This window comes from Passer domesticus, chromosome Z (genome assembly GCF_036417665.1).
Source record: "Passer domesticus isolate bPasDom1 chromosome Z, bPasDom1.hap1, whole genome shotgun sequence".
Classification (NCBI taxonomy): Eukaryota; Metazoa; Chordata; class Aves; order Passeriformes; family Passeridae; genus Passer; species Passer domesticus.
This window is the reverse complement of record NC_087512.1, coordinates 4,222,710-4,242,377: the sequence shown is the minus strand read 5'-3', so window position 1 is coordinate 4,242,377 and position 19,668 is coordinate 4,222,710. Positions and strand designations below refer to the sequence as shown.

Below are 19,668 nucleotides of genomic sequence, written 5' to 3'. Positions count from 1 at the left end.
CCCACGTGCTGCAGCTACAGGGATTTTAAATCCCTCTAGGGATGGAGACTGGTGACTCCACCACTGCCCTGGAAGCCTGTGCCACTGCTTAATATCCCTTCAGAGAAAAAAAAAAAATCCAATGTAAACCTTCTCTGGAACAAGTTGAGGCCTTTTCCTTTTGTCCTGTCCCTGTTCCCTGGGAGCAGAGCCCAACCCTTCCACTGGCTGTCCCCTTCTGTCAGGAGTTGTGCAGAGCCACAAAGTCCCCCCTGAGCCTCCTTTTCTCCAGGCTGAGTCCCCACATGGTCACTTCTCATCAGACTTGTGCTCCAGACCCTTCCCCATCTCTGTTCCCTTCTCTGGACACGCTCCAGAGGATCTCAAATGGCTCCCACAAACTGTGACAAAGGAAGTGAGCAAAGAACTGAATCTCCACTCCTAAATCTCCCTGAATCTCACATAATTGGAACCAAGATACATGATTCATGTGCAGTATTCATAATTTGGATGTCTAAATGTGAGCCTTAGTGAAACAGAGTATCCATAATCTCGGTTTTTTTATATACCTAAGAAAAACTGCTTTACACCAAAAGTGATTATTAATCTCTTAATAATGCAAATAATATCAACAGACAACAAAATGAAAAATAAAAACACAATTTTAAGAATATGGCTCAAAGGCATGTACCAGTATTCTTGTACATTCTTCATTTCTTGTTTTGAACAATGATGACTATGGAAAATAGAGGCAATATTGCTACATCTACATAATCAGTGTGAATAGCCTTGGGAGACAGTCCTTGGAGAAAAATTGATCATTTTATATGATTTTTTATGCCATCTCAGATAAGGCCAATAAATATATGAAAAATGATGAATGAAAGAAAAAGAAAAGGAAAAAAAAAGAAAAAAAGAAAACAATTTTGGGGCTCAAATCTAGTTGTGACATGTTCAGTCCAATCTAAATATTTATTTTCTATATAAAGAAAGAATGAGAATTAATTTAGGGATGGTCTACATGTGCATTAATATTTTATATAAGAGCAGAAATGTTCTAGAAACTTTTTGTATCCTAAATAAAAATGTGAATAGAACTTTTGTGTCAAGATGCCTCTCCCCAGATCTAGCAGATGTGTCCCACCTTTGTCTTCTTCAATTTTTAATGAGTTTGTATTTCCCTTGCTTTATACTTTATCATTATTGTACCTTCAAAATAGATACAATCTTTATATCACAGACATTTTTTGGTATGCATTATCTAAACCTAGACTATTTCCAGCTACATTTCACATTTTTCTGTCTGAAATTCACCCCTGCACTTCCAACATCTTATTAAAGATGAGTAAATGCATTTTATTTGATGCATTGGTGAATGCAGCACTTCGTTAGGGAACCTCATGGAAATTCATGTGCTTAATGCTAGAGTGCTTTCCATCCCACACCCATTTCAATTAGAGTTTGACATTGACACAGCCTTAATGCCCTCAACTGCTCATTTGACACAATCTCATGCAGTGATATCTCACCAAAACAGGAAGCTGCTCTCGCATCTCGTTTGCATTATGTATTCATTTTAAGATTAGTCACATGGTTAATGAGCATCTTGGAGCCTGTCCAGTTTGCTGCTCTCTGTCGTGTTTCCTTTCCTGACACTCCACTTGCATTAACTCTCTGTGATGTTGCCAAAGACTGTGCAGACTGTAAATTGCTCTTAGCCATTTGTTCCAGAAAATTATCACATCCACTGCCATTTGGAATTTATGCCCATTGTTGACTACAATTAAATATTAAATGTGTGCTATAATAATTTTATTTTCACAAAGTGCTAAGCTCTGATTTTTTTCTTACATAAAATCTAATATTAATTTTACCCTTCACCTCCTCCTTTACTTACAAAAGTAATATGTTTCTGTCTCAAAATTTTGAACTGCAATGATTGTAGCAAACCTAAAAAACGGCCACTATAACCATTTGATCTTGAAGTGACATTAAACTCAAAGTGACAGCATTAAAATTAGCAATTCAGGTAGCATTTAACTTTTTAATCAATGTTTACTCTATATTTTAAATGAATACTGACATCTATTTCTATATTTATGTGTATGCACACAACATCAATTAAATTCTTCAAAAGTCTACATAAATCATAAATATAGAGAGAAAAGACATGTAAATAATTCTAAACCTATTTGCATAGCCCTTTCAAGACTAAAATTAACACATTTGAAGTATATGTATATATAACAAACTATTTTACGGGGATCCATGGAAATTAAAATAAGCTGAAATTGTTAGTCTACTTCCATGCCAATGCTTAAAATGGACAACGAAAAGTTTAGAATTATAAAGTGATTATCAATATTTTGGTACATCCAGGGTCATCAACAACTTGCCCTTAAAACTGGAAGTGATAGACTTCTGGGATTTCAGGGACAGTGATGCTGTTTACAATGGCCCCTCTATTTCACTACCATTTGTTTTAGGAGAATTAATAAGAAAAAGTCCCATCAAGTGCAAGGAGGGACAGCATAAATTCTATCAGCACTACCTCTTTAAATCTTGGTTACATTTGAACACTTAAGCACCATGGTCACTGCCACCACAATTTCATACCATAGAAAACAAAGAGAATGTAATAGGTAGTGCAAGAACATCAGAAAAAAATAGGTGGGTATTTATTAGATTCTTTTGTACGTGTCAAGTAAACGAGACAATCCACCTTATCTTAATTCTCAGCTGGAGAGCTGTAGTCTCAATAGTTTTGTTAACACTGGGAATCTGTGGATTATCATTTAAACACACTTAACATTTAAACAATCTTTTTTTTCTGGACAGGATCACCCATTCAGTGACCTCCACAGAAACCTTTATTTCTTAAAAATGACCAGAGAAATAAAACTGCAGGTACACAGAACTATTTATTTCCAAAGAAGTACCCAAAAAAAGGGGAGGCCAGGTGCCCATAACAGTTCAGGACAGCACATAGGTTCCATAAAGAAGATAAAAACTGATGAGGAATGGAAGGGGCCTGAAATGTATGGCACAAGTAAAAGGCAATAAATTGATATCCAGAGAGATCAGGGATTGCAGAGAGAGAAGAAAAACTATTTAATTTTCTGCTTTGTCACTCAGCCAGCTTGAATGTAGATTTCATATGGGGCCTGTTTTTTAATTTCTGCATCATCTGCTGCTGGGTTACAGTGAGAAAAAAAAAACAACAAAACCTCTGGCTGGAGATATCACTGTTCTGATCTTAGATGATAACTTCCCCATGACACAAAGCTTCTGTGTCTATCTCCTCATGACCTTAGAGGAATAACCTTTCCTCCTGACATCAGCATAACCTTGTTCCTGGAAGTGCTCATTTTGGATCCGTTTATTTTTTAGGCTGATGGTCTAAATAGTAAAAATATCCTTACCAGTGGATGTGTAACTAAACATGAGATTAATTCTGTGAGTTGAGACCAGTAGCTTAAAAGTATTAAAAATAATCTCAACAGTACAAACTTTTTCAGTGGGCTGTCATTTGAAAATTATGTGCTTGTTATTATAAATGTAACAGCAACTCATTCCTTCTACTTTTTTTTTTTTTTTAATGTACAATTTTAAGGAGTCATACAACAAATTTACCTAAGGAAAAACATACATACTTAGCCCAAGATCATTCTCATCTGTTTAGTATACCTTTTAGAGCCCAGATAGTAGTAAGACTTTTTCAGGATGTCCTCATCATGCTCTGAGAAAGAGAAGTGCTGAAGGGAAAAACCTGTAGTTGCAGTTCTGTGTCTAGCCAGCTGGGTGAGATGGAATTCAATAATTCCCTGTTCACTTTTACCCTCTCTCCTCTTCTTTAGTGTTGGTTTTACTGAGTAGAAACACTTTCTGACTCAAGGAGACCTTCATCCTGATCAAGTCCTCAAGGCATTCCTGCAGTGTGTACTTAGAATGCACCATAAGCTTTCCTTCTCTTCCTGATTATCTATTATTCATATTGTGGTGGTGTCTAGAGACCAATAAGTTAAGATTATGATGAGATAAAATATAGGGATAAATACTGATGGCAGGTGAATAGCTAATAATAAGGATGGATGTGTGTACATAACTTAGTGATGTACATAACTAATAATGTTCCTCTTTTTCAATTAGATTTAATGATTTCAAATTTTTTTCTGAGAAAAGCAAAGGAATTTGCAGCAATGACACAGTAGTTTTACCTACTTTAGAGATGACACATCCCATTGGTGTTTTGCAATTTTTTTTAACAGCTATAAAATTACTAGTGACATGAAGAGTGTATACATTTTTTCATTATTAAAGTTATGACCATTTACCAAGAATAAAAATTCAGGAAATGTGGAATATTATAGAAATAAAACATAGAAATAAAAAATAAAAATAAAAGGTGTTGTCTGCTCTGTAGAGCAATACAATAATTTTATAGAAATAAAAGGTGAGTTGGAAATGCTTGAAAATTTCAAAGAAAACAACAAAAAAAAAATTGGCTAAGAGGAATTGATTTCTCCTTTTTCCCCCCAAGGAAATCTTTGTAAATGTGGATGGTTTTAGTGCCTTCTCCACTTGTTGGACCCAGATTCTGACGTCTTTTCCTGGTTACAGTTAAATATTGCACAGAGATAGTGTGTATAAATGCAAGTATAAATAAAACTAAGTAATAAAGACACTCTTAAATTAATAAACATGCAGTTCTGACAGTCACTCAGGATTTAAAGTTTAATTCAGATAAAAACATGTATTATAATAAAGTGTAAAACAGATATGTATGAATTTCTATATTCACAAGTAAGTAAACCCAGTGAAGTTAGCAGAGTGTGCAATCCCAGAGCAAAACTCTATTAAATTGAGTGGTCATTTGATGTTGCTAGAGGAGGATAGCAAAGACTTTAATACTGGGAAATAGCACTAAAATAACAGAACTTTAAAAAAAACAGACAAACAAACCCCACTCCAGATTGGAGTTTTCATATTCTTTAGCAATTTTGTTTCATATTCTGTAGTTATAAGTGCATGACATTAATAGTTACAATGTATCCTGTTTTTGAAAGAGATTTTGCATAAAGTGCATTAGGAGGAAATATCTGTGGTAAGGCCACGACACAACTCAATTTTCATCACAAAATTAAGGTGTAATCTAAACTTTTCAAATCTTGCTTCTGTCTAAGGGTCTTTTAGAAGCAGCTTCTCACTGTCTCAGTCTCAAACAGGCAGAGAAACTGAAAGGGGGTGAAGGTGAGAAAAACATGTACTCACCTATAGTTGGGTCATGGTAGTCAGGGAACCGATGACTAATGAACTGCATTGTCATTGCTGCAGAGGAAAAAGAGAGAGGGAAGAAAAAATAATTATATCATCACCATTAAATAGAAATAGCCAAAAGAACACATGGATAACTCACTCATGCAAATATTAGCTCAGATTGTGAGCATAATTTTTTTAATGTCTACTTCTGCAACAATGCTTTGGCTTTACATTGATAACTCAGAACTGATAAGTGAAGAAGAATATTAATTAAGCCTCTTTAATTGTTTTAATTTCCAAACTTCATTGTACTACACCTGTGTTAAGATCTTACATGTTTTTAACACTTGGTAAATACTGTTAATCTGATATTGCATACAGATGAAAACTTTCATGACAAAAACACAAAACATGACTTACAGGACTGATTCACAGTGCTACAAAATGCTAATAACTGGAGTGCCTAATTTGATTTCTGGTGTATTTAGTGATACCCAATTCATTAAATTTGATGCAAAAGATGAAGGCTCCTCTTAACCACCTAGAAAACCTTTCTTCTGAAGAGACTTTTTAATGACTGAATATTAACTGCTTTTAGGAAAATTACATAAGACTTCAAGAAAACTGTATTCTGCCATTTGGAATAGGTGGCAAGCTATGGAAGGGGAAAATGAAATAGTAGAAAAATATGAACTGGAAATGAAATTCCAATTTATGTAGAAAAATATAAACTTTCACGTCCTGTCCAAGATCTGATCTTCATTGGCCTTGAAAAGCCATGAAAGTAAACTTGGGTATTCAGTGACTACAGTAACATTATAGCAATTAGATGAACTTGGGAAGTCACATTTTCTTTGTTGTTTTATCCTCATAAGTTTGAATTTCAAATAATTTTAATCTCCCAAACAATGACAGTTGTAAATAAAAACCTTTCAAAAGTTAAATATGTGAATTCTAATTAAACAGAAGAGGGAAAACAAGGGTCAAAGAGAGTTTTTAAAATACTGCTTGATTTTTAAACCATTTTCTTTCAATTTTTTTTTCTGGCATAAAAATTCATCTACAAATACTATATAGATGGTTGTTTAAAAAAGTAGACCACCTGAAACATTATTATCAGTCACAACACATGAAATCCAACATGAGATTTTGCCTCATGTCTTGAACATCTCAGCTGCTTTCAACAACATGCACGACAGAGGTTATGAGCAAGATGTGAGGCATTTTAAAAATCTGCATATAAACACATTGACTTTTCAAACAGCATTGTCTTAGTTTCATGCTTGTCCTTCTAATATTTTCAAGAAACAGAGGCTAGGGATATGGTTTTATAAAATGATAAAGAGAAGAAGTATTAAACATTTATTAGCATGTTAATAAATTATTGCATCTTTAGTGTAGACAAATATAAATGCTAAGAAGCAGCATTATAAATTCATAGATATCCAGAGAGGGTAACTGTGTAAGAAAAAGCTCATTCAGTCCATATATATTATAGGGCAATAAATCTATGTACAGTCACACTCATGTCTTCTGTATTGCATGTTTTCAGATGCATTACTTTTAAGCACTATGCACATTTGACACTTTTATTTCCAGGAGAGATACCTGTTTTGGTTTTTTAAAATCATGACAGATTTTTAGCCACGTCAGTTCTGATTGCTGTTGGTGGTTTATGAAGAACAAATTCATGTCTGATGTGCCTAGTTTGCTCTTAGGAGCTGAGGAAGCTAGAAGAGATGCTGTTCATATGGTTTATGCCTACACATTTCCAGCTTTCTGAGGCCCTGTACCAGAAATTAATTCAATTTGCTTCACTACCTGCTACTTTTTCTTGCCAAGCATTCTTAAAAAACACCCCAAACTATTCTGCATCTGATCTCATTCTGTTTCTTTCTGGAGCTGTGCCTGCGTCACAAAATCTGTAGTTATAATTGAAACAAAAATTCTCAGAGGACGGGCAGAACTCATGGTTAATGTTTTTCCTCTCGCCTGAGACAGCCACAAGTCAATACATCATTTATATCCTCATCAAATTCACAGGATTCAAGAGGACTGAAATAAGCATGACTGAAAGGATCATGTTGTATTAAATATCAAATTTTCTATCGTGGCATGCAAAAGTGGAAATGTTCCAAAGGAATGTGAAAGTAAGGACATGGTTTAGTGGAAGCCTTTGCAGTGCTGGGTTAATGGCTGGACTTGAGGATCTCAGAGATCTTTTCCAATCTGAATGGTGCTATGTTTCTATGATTGTACATAAAATTAATCTGGAGAGGGACAGGATTTGAGAAAGGTGTCAAGAGAAGCACTCAAAGTAATGAAATGAGAACACCTTACATTCATCTCCTTTGGAAAATGATGAATAAAAGCTCCCTTCTTTATTCATTTTTTCCCACAGTTACTTCCCTGACAGCCCTTTGTCACAGGCTCCTCCCAATCACCAGGAGAAGGAACTTCTGTGGCATCTTTAGTCTTTGTCACCTCTCACTTAGGGATTTAGCACCCTCTCCCAGAATTAATTGAGGTACACTGATCTTTTTAATCACTGAATTACAATGCAAGATAAGGCAATTGGTGTATAGCTAGTGGCAATTGCAACCCGTTTTCCTCTGTGTGTTCCTTAAGATAAGAATTTGCATTTTCTACGATACTCAAATTCAGAAAATATTTTCAGAGCAGGCATAGCTGGTCACTTCATCTATGGGAAAGAAATAACTGATTTGTGGCTACAAAAAGTAAGTTGCTTGTATCAGGAGGACGAAGGACAAAGGAGTCTTCAAACATCTGATGTGCAACAGCAGCTATGTCAAGTTTTACCAGGCATTCCACAGACCTGGCTGCTGGATGTGCAGAAATTAGTTCTGAATGATGGCTGAAGGTTGGTGGAGTGCTTCCCAAAGGAAAAGGACCTTCAATCACCGCTGGCATAAAACCATGAAGCTCAGCTGGAGCCTCGGGAATTAGACCTGCCCTATCTGGGCTTCCCAGCAGGGCACCTGCCTCAGCTGGAATATGCTGGCTCCTTCATTGCTACTAACATCAGCTCCAAAGTAATTTTCAAGGGTGAATTAATTTTGAAAACTAACAAAAAAATGGTATTGGTATTTCATGCTGTGTCTTGAAAATATTCTCTTTGGTCCCATGGTTTTCCTCATCCATTACCTTTTTTTCCCCCCATATAAATTAACACTCACACCTAACAAATTCAAACTGATTGAATATTTTGTGAACTTTCCCCTTTGGAAATCCAAATTATACTACACCAAATTTTCACATGTTTATAAATTAGGGATCCTTGATTCTGATTTATGCCACACACAAAGCACAAAATGTGGCTTTAAAGCAGGATTTGAAAATAAAATAAATTCATAAGACTGATTATTGAATAAAATATATATACATGTAAAAACAATGTCGGTTAAGAAATGGTTAAAAAAACTAAATCAAACTAAGCAAAACCCTTTTAATCCATAGCAGATATTGTGAAACATTTTGAATTGCAAGTTGTCTGCAAATTTTTAATGAATATTTTATGACACTGTGAAGATCATTTCATTTAAATGGGACATGTACATCACACAGAAGCTATGATAAGTAAAAGGATCATTGTTTCAGATGAATAGCATCTTCTTTATATCCATCTGTGGCTAAGCAAATGCAGGTTGCCCCAGCTGAGCAAATGTAAGCCTGACATGCATGACTAACTATGCAACTTTAAATTTTCCTGTCTTTTTAAAACAATAAAGGGGTTCAGATCCTTCAGATCAAATCCTTCAGATTTTTTTTTTTTTTCCCAAACATGCTCATACAATGTTCATTAACTATCTAAAAGGCTGAACATTACACCTATTCTGGCACAGAAGTGTATATGTTTTCTTTAAATAATAAACTTAGTCCTACCTTCTACTTTCAATATAGTGCTAAACACCTCTTAAAATTATTTTATTATCCACTAGTAGAAAATGCCATGCTTAGCAAAAGGCTGAGGTCACGTATTTATTCTGAATCCCTTTGACCAGTACAGCAATATAAAAAATCATTTAAAGAAAGAATTAATCTTAAAAATATATCTGTGTGAGTAGGGTAGGCTCACAAGCCAATAGGAAAAATGTTTTGATACTCCTACAGCATGAAAGCAGAATAAAATCCCACTCTTCTCCTAATTTGTTCTAAATTTTATATATAACAAAAAATTCTGAAAGCAGTCCTACACCTATTTTTCAAGGTTGGCGAGTACATTGCAAGCTTACACAATATTTGTTATGCTAATAGTATCCCTGATGTGAATATCTCATTCTTCCTGTCCCTCTTTATTCACCCAAGAGCTTCCACATATTGACACTCTCCTGGGTGATGGGGTGATGGTATAATAAATTTGTTTCAAATAGAATCTTTACCCTCATCAAATCCTGCAGTTTAAGCACTCCAACAAAATTACCACAGTAGTTGCATCTCATAGACCAGCGAATTCATAGAGTAGATTCACAACATTTTAATTTAGATCCATTCTTCCAGTGGATCCTTAACTCATGTTTTCTATAAACACTGAGGTTTCAATGAGACCAGTGTAGAAGATGGACATTAAAAAATATAATATGGTAAAGTGAATGAATTTGAGGATTACTTCATGAAGTTAATGAGAAAAGAAGAAAGCACTTAGATGTTAGTAGAATAGAGAATTTGGCAAAAAAGTACAGAGTCTAAAAAAAAAAAGAGTGTAACCATAATAAGAGACATCGTCATGGAAAACAAGGAAATAAAAGTGCTTTATTCAAAAATTTAACATGCAACCTTGCTGCTGTCTATATGGAACATTAAAAACTTTCTAAAACATGGTCAGGGCAAGTTGGACATACCTTATTTTATTATTTAATAAATATTTTGTATATTAATAAATATACACAAATTATATTTTATCAAAATTAGACTATTTCAATAACTAGGAAAAAACTATATTGCTACTATTTTATTTCTGAAATACGAAAGAGTTTGTACAGTTCTGTTCATGGTCTGTCTGGTGGTTTCATACCCACAAGACCTTAGGAGTGGCCTTCTAAAATATATTGCCTTTTCAAAAGTTCATGCCTGAAGACTGTAATGTTTACTTCTTTTTTATTATCTTGGAAAAATTACAAGCATCCCTATAATTAACTATGAATTTTTAGGTTGGCATGTTAGATATATCATCATTTGCAGTTATTCCTCTACCCACTGAATTTTAACCAACAGACACCAAATAAGTGAGGCTCAACATGGGCAAATTCTGGATTCTGCACCTGGGTTGGGGCAACCCTGGGCACACAGACAGAGTGGGGGATGAGATCCTGGAAAACAGTGCCATGGAAAGGGACCTGGGGGTCCTGCTCAGTGCCAAGTGGAACTTGAGTCAGCAGTGCCCTGGCAGCCAGGAGGGACATCCCGGTCCTGGGGACATCAGGCCCAGCATCACCAGCCAGGCAAGGGAGGGGATTGTCCCACTCTGCTCTGGGCTGGGGCTGCCTCACCTTGAATACTGGGAGCAGTTTTGGGTGCCTCAGGAGAAGAAAGGTGTTAAGACTTTACAGAGCCTCCAAAGGAGGGCAACAGAGATGGTGAAGAGCCCTGGGGGAAGCTGTGTGAGAGGGGCTGAGGGCACTGGGTCTGTCCAGCTGCAGAAGAGGAGGCTGAGGGGAGACCCCAGGGCAGCCACAGCTCCCTGTGAGGGAACAGGAGGGGCAGGCTCTGATCTCTGCTCGGTGGTGACAGGGACAGGACCCCAGGGAATGTCCTGAGCCTGAGTCAGGGGAGGTTTGGGTTGGATATCAGGAAAGGTTCTTCACCCAGAGGGTGTCTGGCACCTGGAACAGGCTCTCTAGGGAATGGGCACAGCACCAACCCCAAGAGAGTTTGGGCAATGCTTAGGTGGAATTGTTGGGATGGTCCTGTGCAGGACCAGGAATTGGACTGCGAGATCCTTGTGGATTCCTTCCAACTCAGAACACTTTTTCATTCTGTTATTTTGAGAGTAGTCAGAGGTGAAGACAGGGTTGTTTTTTAGTTTTTTTTTCCAAGAATTTAATTTGTTCTATGAACTGCATTAATACACACAGTAACTTTGTGTGGGGGGATAGAATATAAGAAAATAAAGATAGCTCAGAAAGTAATCTCACCCCTAAGGAGTTGCAGCTGGGCCAATTACCAAAGATTAGGAAGAGGCCTGACTTTAACAGGCCACAGCTGTGACCAATGAGAAGAAGAGTGCTATAAAAGAGTGGGTTGGCTGGTTGAGGAGGGAATTGGAGTCAATTGGTACTTTCTGGGACAGAAAGTCAGTGCTCTGAAGAGTTGCTCGTGAGAAAACACCAAGAAGTTATGAAACTTTTGTGATAAGGAGACAACAGTATGGAACATTTGCAAAGTGATGATAACAGCTTTGAGTTTTTGGGCACACCAATAATTATGAAGTATGTAAGAAAAAATATTCTCTAAATGTGGTCTGAGAAAGGTTTCATCTGTGTTCAGTTTCTGCAAGTTTAATGACTCAAGGTTAGAAAGACTGAGAAAAGCAAAAACATAATAAAATTAAACCAAAATTTTGCTATGAAGAAATGAGAATATTAGCTACGAATTAATTTAGGCTATGGACTAGAAAATATTTTTAGACATCATATAAGAGATCTTTGGGAACAATATTCATAGATGGAAAATTAAAAAAAAAAACTTATTTGATTTTGAAGAGTTTTTTAAGTAAAAAGGATTGAATCAGTGAAATATTGCATTCTTTTAGAGAATTTTTCCTACTTTATTCTCAGTTTCAGGTAGGGAAATGTTACTTTAATATATACCATTTTAACAAGTATTACATCTATCTTCAGATACACAACTATATATCAGTTCTGGTAATGAATGTTTGGTTTCCTAAAATATTACATGCTTTAGATCTCAAAAACTTTATAAAACTTTTTGCTTTCCAGGAAGAAACTTTCATATAGAAAGCATTGTTTTGGAAAACACAAAGATAATTTAAATGACTCTAGATTTATGAACTTTTTGGGGTGGGAGAGTTAGCAGAAGAACCTAAAAGAATTTCATATACAAATAATGAAGTCGCAGCCTGCCTATCTGCAGCCTTTACGATTTTGAACAAAATATGTTGCATTTCTGAGTTTGTTTTCCTACAATTTCCTAAGAACCCTTTTCCCTATCAGCTAGGTGACAGTTTCCCAAAGGACTATGTGATTGGAGTATGTCAGATATTTCCTTTGGTTTTATTTGCATTTATTTATACTGTGATCTATATGCTGCATGTGTAGATAATATATTTGCATGCATTATCTACACATGCAGCATATAGATCACAGTATGTTTTAGAATAAATAACTGATTAGGGTTTAGTCACCTGAACAAAACAAAGGGAGTGATGGGGTCAGAGGAGCATGTATTTGGGTCAAAAAGATATGTGAAAACAAGAGTGATGTCTAATACAGGGTATTTTTTTGATGTGCTTCATGAAATTTAAAGAGTAAAGGGCAGGTACCTGGAGATACAGTGCAAATTTTCCAGCAATAAGGTATTTTTGTACATTGATTATAGTTATTTGTATGACTGCCCCATGACACGGTAAATGGTAAAGTGTACAGCTAGATCAAAAACTTTGATGTTTTTTTTTTAAACTGGTTGCAGTAAACTCAAAGGTCTCACCCCACAAAAATGCACTCTTATCTTCATAGTGCCAGAGGATGTGAGGATTTTCATGCAGAAGTTTAAATGTCTTTTACTCTGTTCTTCCCCAAACACTACTACACACTAGATGCACTGATAGATCAGTCTCAAGACACCTTTGTTGTGGCCCAATACAGACATCTTTACTTTGTCATGCCCTTCAAGGAATTGGCCAAAAGCTTTACCACTTGTTTCAGGAGTGAATCCTGCAAGATCTGTGAGCTGCAATTATTAATTTTTTAGGTGTTACAATGTATTATTTATTGAGCATTAGCTCTGAAAGGAAGGTAAGTAGAATTTTATTTCTGTGTTAAGCACATTCTGGTGTACTAGAAAAATACAGAATCTTTTTGTGATACAATCTCCTGCATAGGCTGGGATGTTGCTATAACGTCAGATTTCTATACTTTTTTTTGCTAAATTAGTGTGTTTTTTTCACTTACAGAAGCAGAAGTCCACCGAAAAGAATATCAGGCATTGGAAAAGAATAGTCTTAAAATCAAAAGTCTTTTAAATTTAAGTTGTATTATTAGAATGAAAATTAAACATACAAAACCCCATGAAAATTTTAAACAGAAAATCAAGTTACTAGGGCAGCTGGAGCAGAAACAGGAAACTCCTCCTTATCCACTGCATCCCTTACCACTGTAAAGTAAGACTAGACAGTAATCAAAATATGTTGAGGTGGAGCTGGTGGTAACAGAGGCAGATGTTTTCTTTGGAAAATAGTCAGTTTTTAATTACTCCTCTTGCATCAGAATGAAACCAAGGACTCAATGCAGAAACCTATATGTTGAGACAATGTGTTCCCTAGAGTAAAAATAAGTAATTCAGAACAAGATGAGTGGAAAAATAGGTAGAAAACCATATTTTGTTTTGGATGATCTTGAATGAATAGATACAAATCACTAACCACACAACAGTTCTCACCCCTGTCTTTTCTATAATCATTAGATATAGAGATATTAATTATCATTATTTTCCTTTAAGATGTCATTAGTAGAAAAATGACAGATACTAGGCAGTGGTTGCAGTTTTCCAGCATGGACTGAAGAATGAACAGAGAAAATGTGCAAAAAAATTAATCCTAGACATGAGAAACTTGTAGGAAAATGCCTGCAGGAAAGGTGCTCTCTTGTCAGAAAAGTTTCATGTCTTCTGAATCAGCACAGTCTAGTGAAAAACAGCTGTACTGAAGACTTCTACCTACCATTAATATCTACATCCAAACTCCGTTCCAGGTCAGAAGCCAGAACACGCTGAGTTGTAAAATTTGTGTTAAAAATTCCATTTAGTGGTTAAGGAAACAAGGAAGTAGATGAGAGTTGCATTTATTGCCCACAAAAGAGACATCATCATAATGTGAAACAAATTAACGATAATGATAAGGTAGATTGCTACCACTTACAAACCATTTCCTCCATAGTGTATCCCTGATCCCTTCCCAGAAATTCTCCCACAAAAATACTGAACATTCCCTACCCTGCTTACTTATGTGATTTGACAAGATGCCCTAATAAACAGAAATTACTGCTGGTAAATGCTACCATTAGTGCATTTTCCCACCGTGTTTCTTCCATCAAGTTAAAATCAGAGAGAAAACTTAATGTGTCTTCTACTGTTCTTCAGTTAGCAAATCCAATGGCAACTTAAGCCTTCCATTAGTGAGCAATCCAAAATATAATGATATAAATAGGTTTTAAAGCAGGCTCCAGGATAATGTGATTTTTAAAGCAGAACACATTAAATAAAGCTAGAAAGACTCAATTTTCACATATTATTTCAGAGAAGAATAGAACTGATCTTGAACCATTGCAGATAGACGCATTTCAATTTAAGTCAATGGATAATACTCATTTTTACAAAGGGACTACAGCAAACAAGAAATACAGGGTCGTTCTTTGTACAAGGGAGCTCTGGCTTGCTGCTACCAGCCTCAAGTGTCATAACTTCACTGAAAAAAACACTTTCAAAAAACAATAAAATAATTTCATTCAATGGAAAAAAAAACCCAAAAAACAAAAAACAAAACAAAACAAAAAAAACCAAACAAAAAAAAAAACCCAAAAACAAAAACCCAAAAAAAACCCTCTCAGCAACCACAGTTATTTCTCTCCCTTTCTGTTTTAACTATTGACATTTGTCTCTGTAATGATAACCTGAGATGCCCAGGCTTGGTTTGCTGCTGTTTCAGGTAGTGGCAAATTGAGGCTGTTTGCGGGTTTGCTAAAATAAACTAGTGCTTAGCTCTGTGCTACGTTCCATGTGAAATTACACCCCATACATCAAGCAGTGAGGAATTGGCAGTGACAGCAGCTGTATTTTCTTGTGAGTGGGAGTAACGCTGCTGTTGTGTAACATGGCACCAACTTTTCTGAACACCAAACCTATGGTTTGGAAAATTGATGACACATCAAAGAGGAAGACACAACTCTTCCATTTAAATCCTCTTAGAAATCTTATTCAGGGTTAAAGTGGAGATGAGGTTTATATTAATTCTTTTCTTTCCCACACCAGGTTGTCTTAATGTATCAGTAATAGGAAATTCAGGAAAACATCCAAATTCACAGATATGATTGGCAGCTAATTTGCTTTGATTAAACAGGCTTTAGGTGCTTATTTGCCCATGGTGATCTGAACTATAACATTTTGTGCCTCTCTCAAACACTCAGGTGTCTTCTTGAAAGCTTATGGAACCAGGGAATGCTTTAGGTTGGAAAGGACTTCCAAGCCCAACCATTCACCCAGCGCTGCCCAGGCACTACTAACCCTTGTCCCCAAGTGCCACATCCTCATGGCTTTTAAATCCTTCAGGGATGAGGATGCCAACACTGCCTTGGGCAGTCTGTGCAAATGCTTTACAAACCTTTTTGTAAAGAACTTTTTCCCTAATATTCAATCTAAGCCTTCTCTGGCACAACTTCTGTTCATTTCTTCTTGTTACCTGGGAGAAAATATTGACTTCCACCTGGTTCTAGCCTCCTCTCAAGGCAGTTGTAGAGAGTGATGGGTGTTATTGATGATTAAAGTTATGATCTTGTTTTCTGCTGCTGATATAACTTCCACTGAAATTAAAATACTTCACTATGAGAAAATTGCTTTATGATGAAATTTGAGACAGGAAACTGTACCAAATGAAGGAAAATTTGTTTGTGTTGATGGCATCAACATTCTTGAAAGTATGAAACTGATTTACTAACACTACTGTTTTATATTTATAATAAATTACATATATTTACCCTTCTACTATAAATTAACATGATTAATTATGTACCACATTCACAAATATTTCTTAATTTCTGTTTATTAAGGTAGCTTAACATGCTAGCTTTCCTTTACAATGGAAATGTAAACAAAATCTAAAATATTGTATTTTTATCAGAAATTCTCTCATCCTTTCTTTCAATATATGATACATTTTTTTCTATTAATAATCATGGTGGTCAAATAATATTTAAAGAAAGTAGGCTAATAAAGAAAGAAGCATTTCTGAAGATACATCTTAGGTCAGAAAACTGACTCCAGAAGATTGTTAAAATCACAAGAAAAATTTTCAAAAACATTTGATTATTCCCAGAATGTTGTCCTCTATAATTTATTTCCTACTCATATATTTCAATTTACATTTCTCTTAGTGGAGTTATTTATCTCTGTGGAGCTAAACCTGCATTATATGAGTGGAAAAATGTTCCTCACTGCGGAGGTGACTTTGCACTCAACATATTGTACTTGTCATATCTCAGATGTTTTCACTCTTAGCTAATTAGGCAACACTTGACAACAAAGTCAAACCTGCCACATTAACTCTTGCACCAACATGAGTTCTTAATGTCTTTGCTACTGTACTGAAAATGTTTCTGTAAGATCAGGGAAAGGTGAGGCTCCTCAGTTTTTTCCCCCTGCATCCACACACGAACACCTCCAAACCTAAAAGCCTGGTAATTATGAACTGTTCCCCAAAAACCAAATCAAACTATTGAGAAAGCCTGAAAAGAGGAGAATTAGATCTTCAGGGTGGAGAAGAAATTCTGTGTTGTAACTTAGAATATGGTTATGCAGAGAAAATAAAAATCACTGAGGTAACAATATTCATCAAGACAGAGAAAAAATTGAGCTTAAAGGGACTTCAAAAACCAACATCCTGCTCTGGACAGGGACATCTCCCACTGGATCAGATATCTCAAAATCCCATCCAAGCTGGCCCTGGAATTTTAGACTTGCTATAATAGACATCCTACAGTTCTAAACAGTAGCTTTAACATTTTAAGAACATGTAAAGGAATAGAATATCTTAACACCTAAATACATCAGAGGCTGAAGTTAATTGGGAAGAAGAGAGTTTCTATATTCAGAAAACAGCAGGTAATTTGGAGAGAAACCAATGGGAAATAAGGAGTATCTGAAAGGACAATACCAACCCTTATGCTTTCTGTTACTTTCACTTTATGTAGTGATCACTGAAAAACTCTTAAGGAAGTTTTATGTAATTGTGTCTATCTGGGAACAGGTGTTTTAAGCTTTTGACACTGTTACTGGCTCTCTGTTATTTGATTTTCACCAGCATCTTTTCTGCTTCAGTTTCCAAACCTGCAAGAAAACCAAGGCAGCACCAACATGGAGAGGAAGCTCTGAGATTTATGGGATTGCCATATAAGATTTGGCTGTGAATGCATTCCTTAGCTGTTCATCTAAAATCAAGTTAATAAAACCATGAAATTTTTAAGAACAAACTTAACTAATCCCTTCAACATGAAATTATGTGGAGGAAAGGAGGCAGGGGGCATGGGATCAAGTATTTTGCAAGAGACATTCAAGGTTGTGATAGAGATCAAAAGACTACAAAGAACAGTGACAAAAAAGTGAAATGAGGCCTCTCATCCTAGCTCTCTCAGTACAAACTTGGCTGGAAGTTGGCATCTGCCAAAAGCACATTCATATGGCTTGACACATGTACACCCTACATTATACAGTGATATATAAACAGCAGGCACAGTTGCCAGACATGTTTGGGGGTGAAAGGTAACACTTCAGGCACTAAAAGAGGTGATTTATTACAGCATTAGTGTGCCACTGAAAAGGTCAGAAGGCTGTAAAACAAATACAAAAAGTTTTAGAGGGCTGATTCTGCTTTCACAGAGAAACCCTACATTATCTTATTCAGTCTTGCATCCTCAATGTGAACAAGAAATGTTAAAGCTCTCAATAGGAGCAACATGGAAAGACTTGACAATGTTGTTGGGTTTTTTTTCCCTACAGCTGGAAGGAGATGACTCATGACCCAAGAACACTTCGGCCCCAGAATAGGCTGAGTCTCAGTCTTTCATTCTTCTGGGCTAAACTTACTTTCGTGTATTTCATATTGCACTCTCTGCCCTTGGTGTCATTTATTCTGGTGTAAACCAGCTGTCTCAGGGGTTTATGGTGCTATACATTACCTTCACTTGATGGCTGACAGAAGCCCTATTTGGTGACCCTAGAACTTTCCATGAAATACCAACAGCAGGTAAAAAACCCCAACCAAACAACTGACTGACCAAGGCAAACTGAAGCAACCTTCCAATTCTTCCCACTCTCCCCAACAAGCACAGTGTACTTATAGAAGTCTTGAAATTTATATTAGAGGCAAAATTTTACTCAGGATTTCTGAAATTTAATTTGGAACATGAAACACATTGAGGTGAGATAGATGAAAAAGAACATTTTTGATCTTTGAAAAAAATCCTTAGAATCAAAATTAACTTCTTGTTCATAAAGGGCCATAAAAAACATATATATGTGGCTATTTCTAGATTTTCCTAATTGCTGTGGAAACTTGTTCTATAATCAGATCTCCTTGAAAAAATAATTTTGCCCCATGGTCAGGAGATTTTCTTCATCTGCTCCATTGTAGGACTAGGATTTGTGCTTTCCCATTCTCTGCAGTAATTACAACACTGAAATTTTATATGGTGGTGCAGAGGCATCATAACTCATCTCCCTAAAAATCATAACTTGGCAGCTAAAAATCATAGAGAAACTTTTTTAAGACTCTGATAAGCCTTAAGCACAAACAACCCACACATATTCAGGTTACAACAACTGCAAATGTTCTCTAAAGTATAAATGTGTATATATATTTAGAAAAGCATTTAGGAGGACTTTTAGGGGCCTAGTGAGTAAGATGATATTGAAGTACTCTGCATGCTAACAATGTGAGGACACTGTGCTATGCTGATTCAGAAATGACTCAGCTCAGTTACCAGAAAAGGGAAAGTCAGGTTTTTTTCAAAGGTACAGTGATATAGATGTTGCAGAATGACTCATCCGTCATCAGTGTTTTAGTCAGCAAAGTCTTTGGCTGAATGGCAAGTATTTATAACTGCAAAATAAAGTCACTCAATAAAAAGGAAGTAAGCAAAAAAGATCTGGATATTAAGCCTGTTTTTTAACATCAAACTATGAGATCACTGCATTCCATAACCTGAACACCATTTTAGTGCTAAATCAAACTCATTGAACAATATGCTTTTTGTATTTTTCTCTGTTTCTGATTCAGAGAATTTATATTCTGAAGCACTCACCTGAGCACAGAATGAATAATCTCTGTCCATTTTCTTGTGAAAATATATTTTTTCTTCTGCAGTATGTCTTTCCCTAGAGGTGTTATTTCAGTTTTACATGGCAGGCATGATAAGGCTTGGAACCTCTTCCTTTGAGAGATCCTTGCATAAAGGTTTTGAAGGATAT

At 35.9% G+C, this 19,668-nt stretch overlaps 1 protein-coding gene across 2 annotated transcripts in view; it reads right to left on the bottom strand.

The window, feature by feature from the left end:
• RIT2 (Ras like without CAAX 2) overlaps positions 1-19,668 on the bottom strand; it is a 176,576-nt gene that overhangs the window by 119,175 nt on the left and 37,733 nt on the right. For both annotated transcript variants that reach the window (XM_064404238.1, XM_064404237.1), the window contains exon 3: positions 5,251-5,307. In XM_064404238.1, coding sequence (XP_064260308.1) covers positions 5,251-5,307 — 57 coding nt within the window. The remainder of the gene's footprint in view (positions 1-5,250; positions 5,308-19,668) is intronic.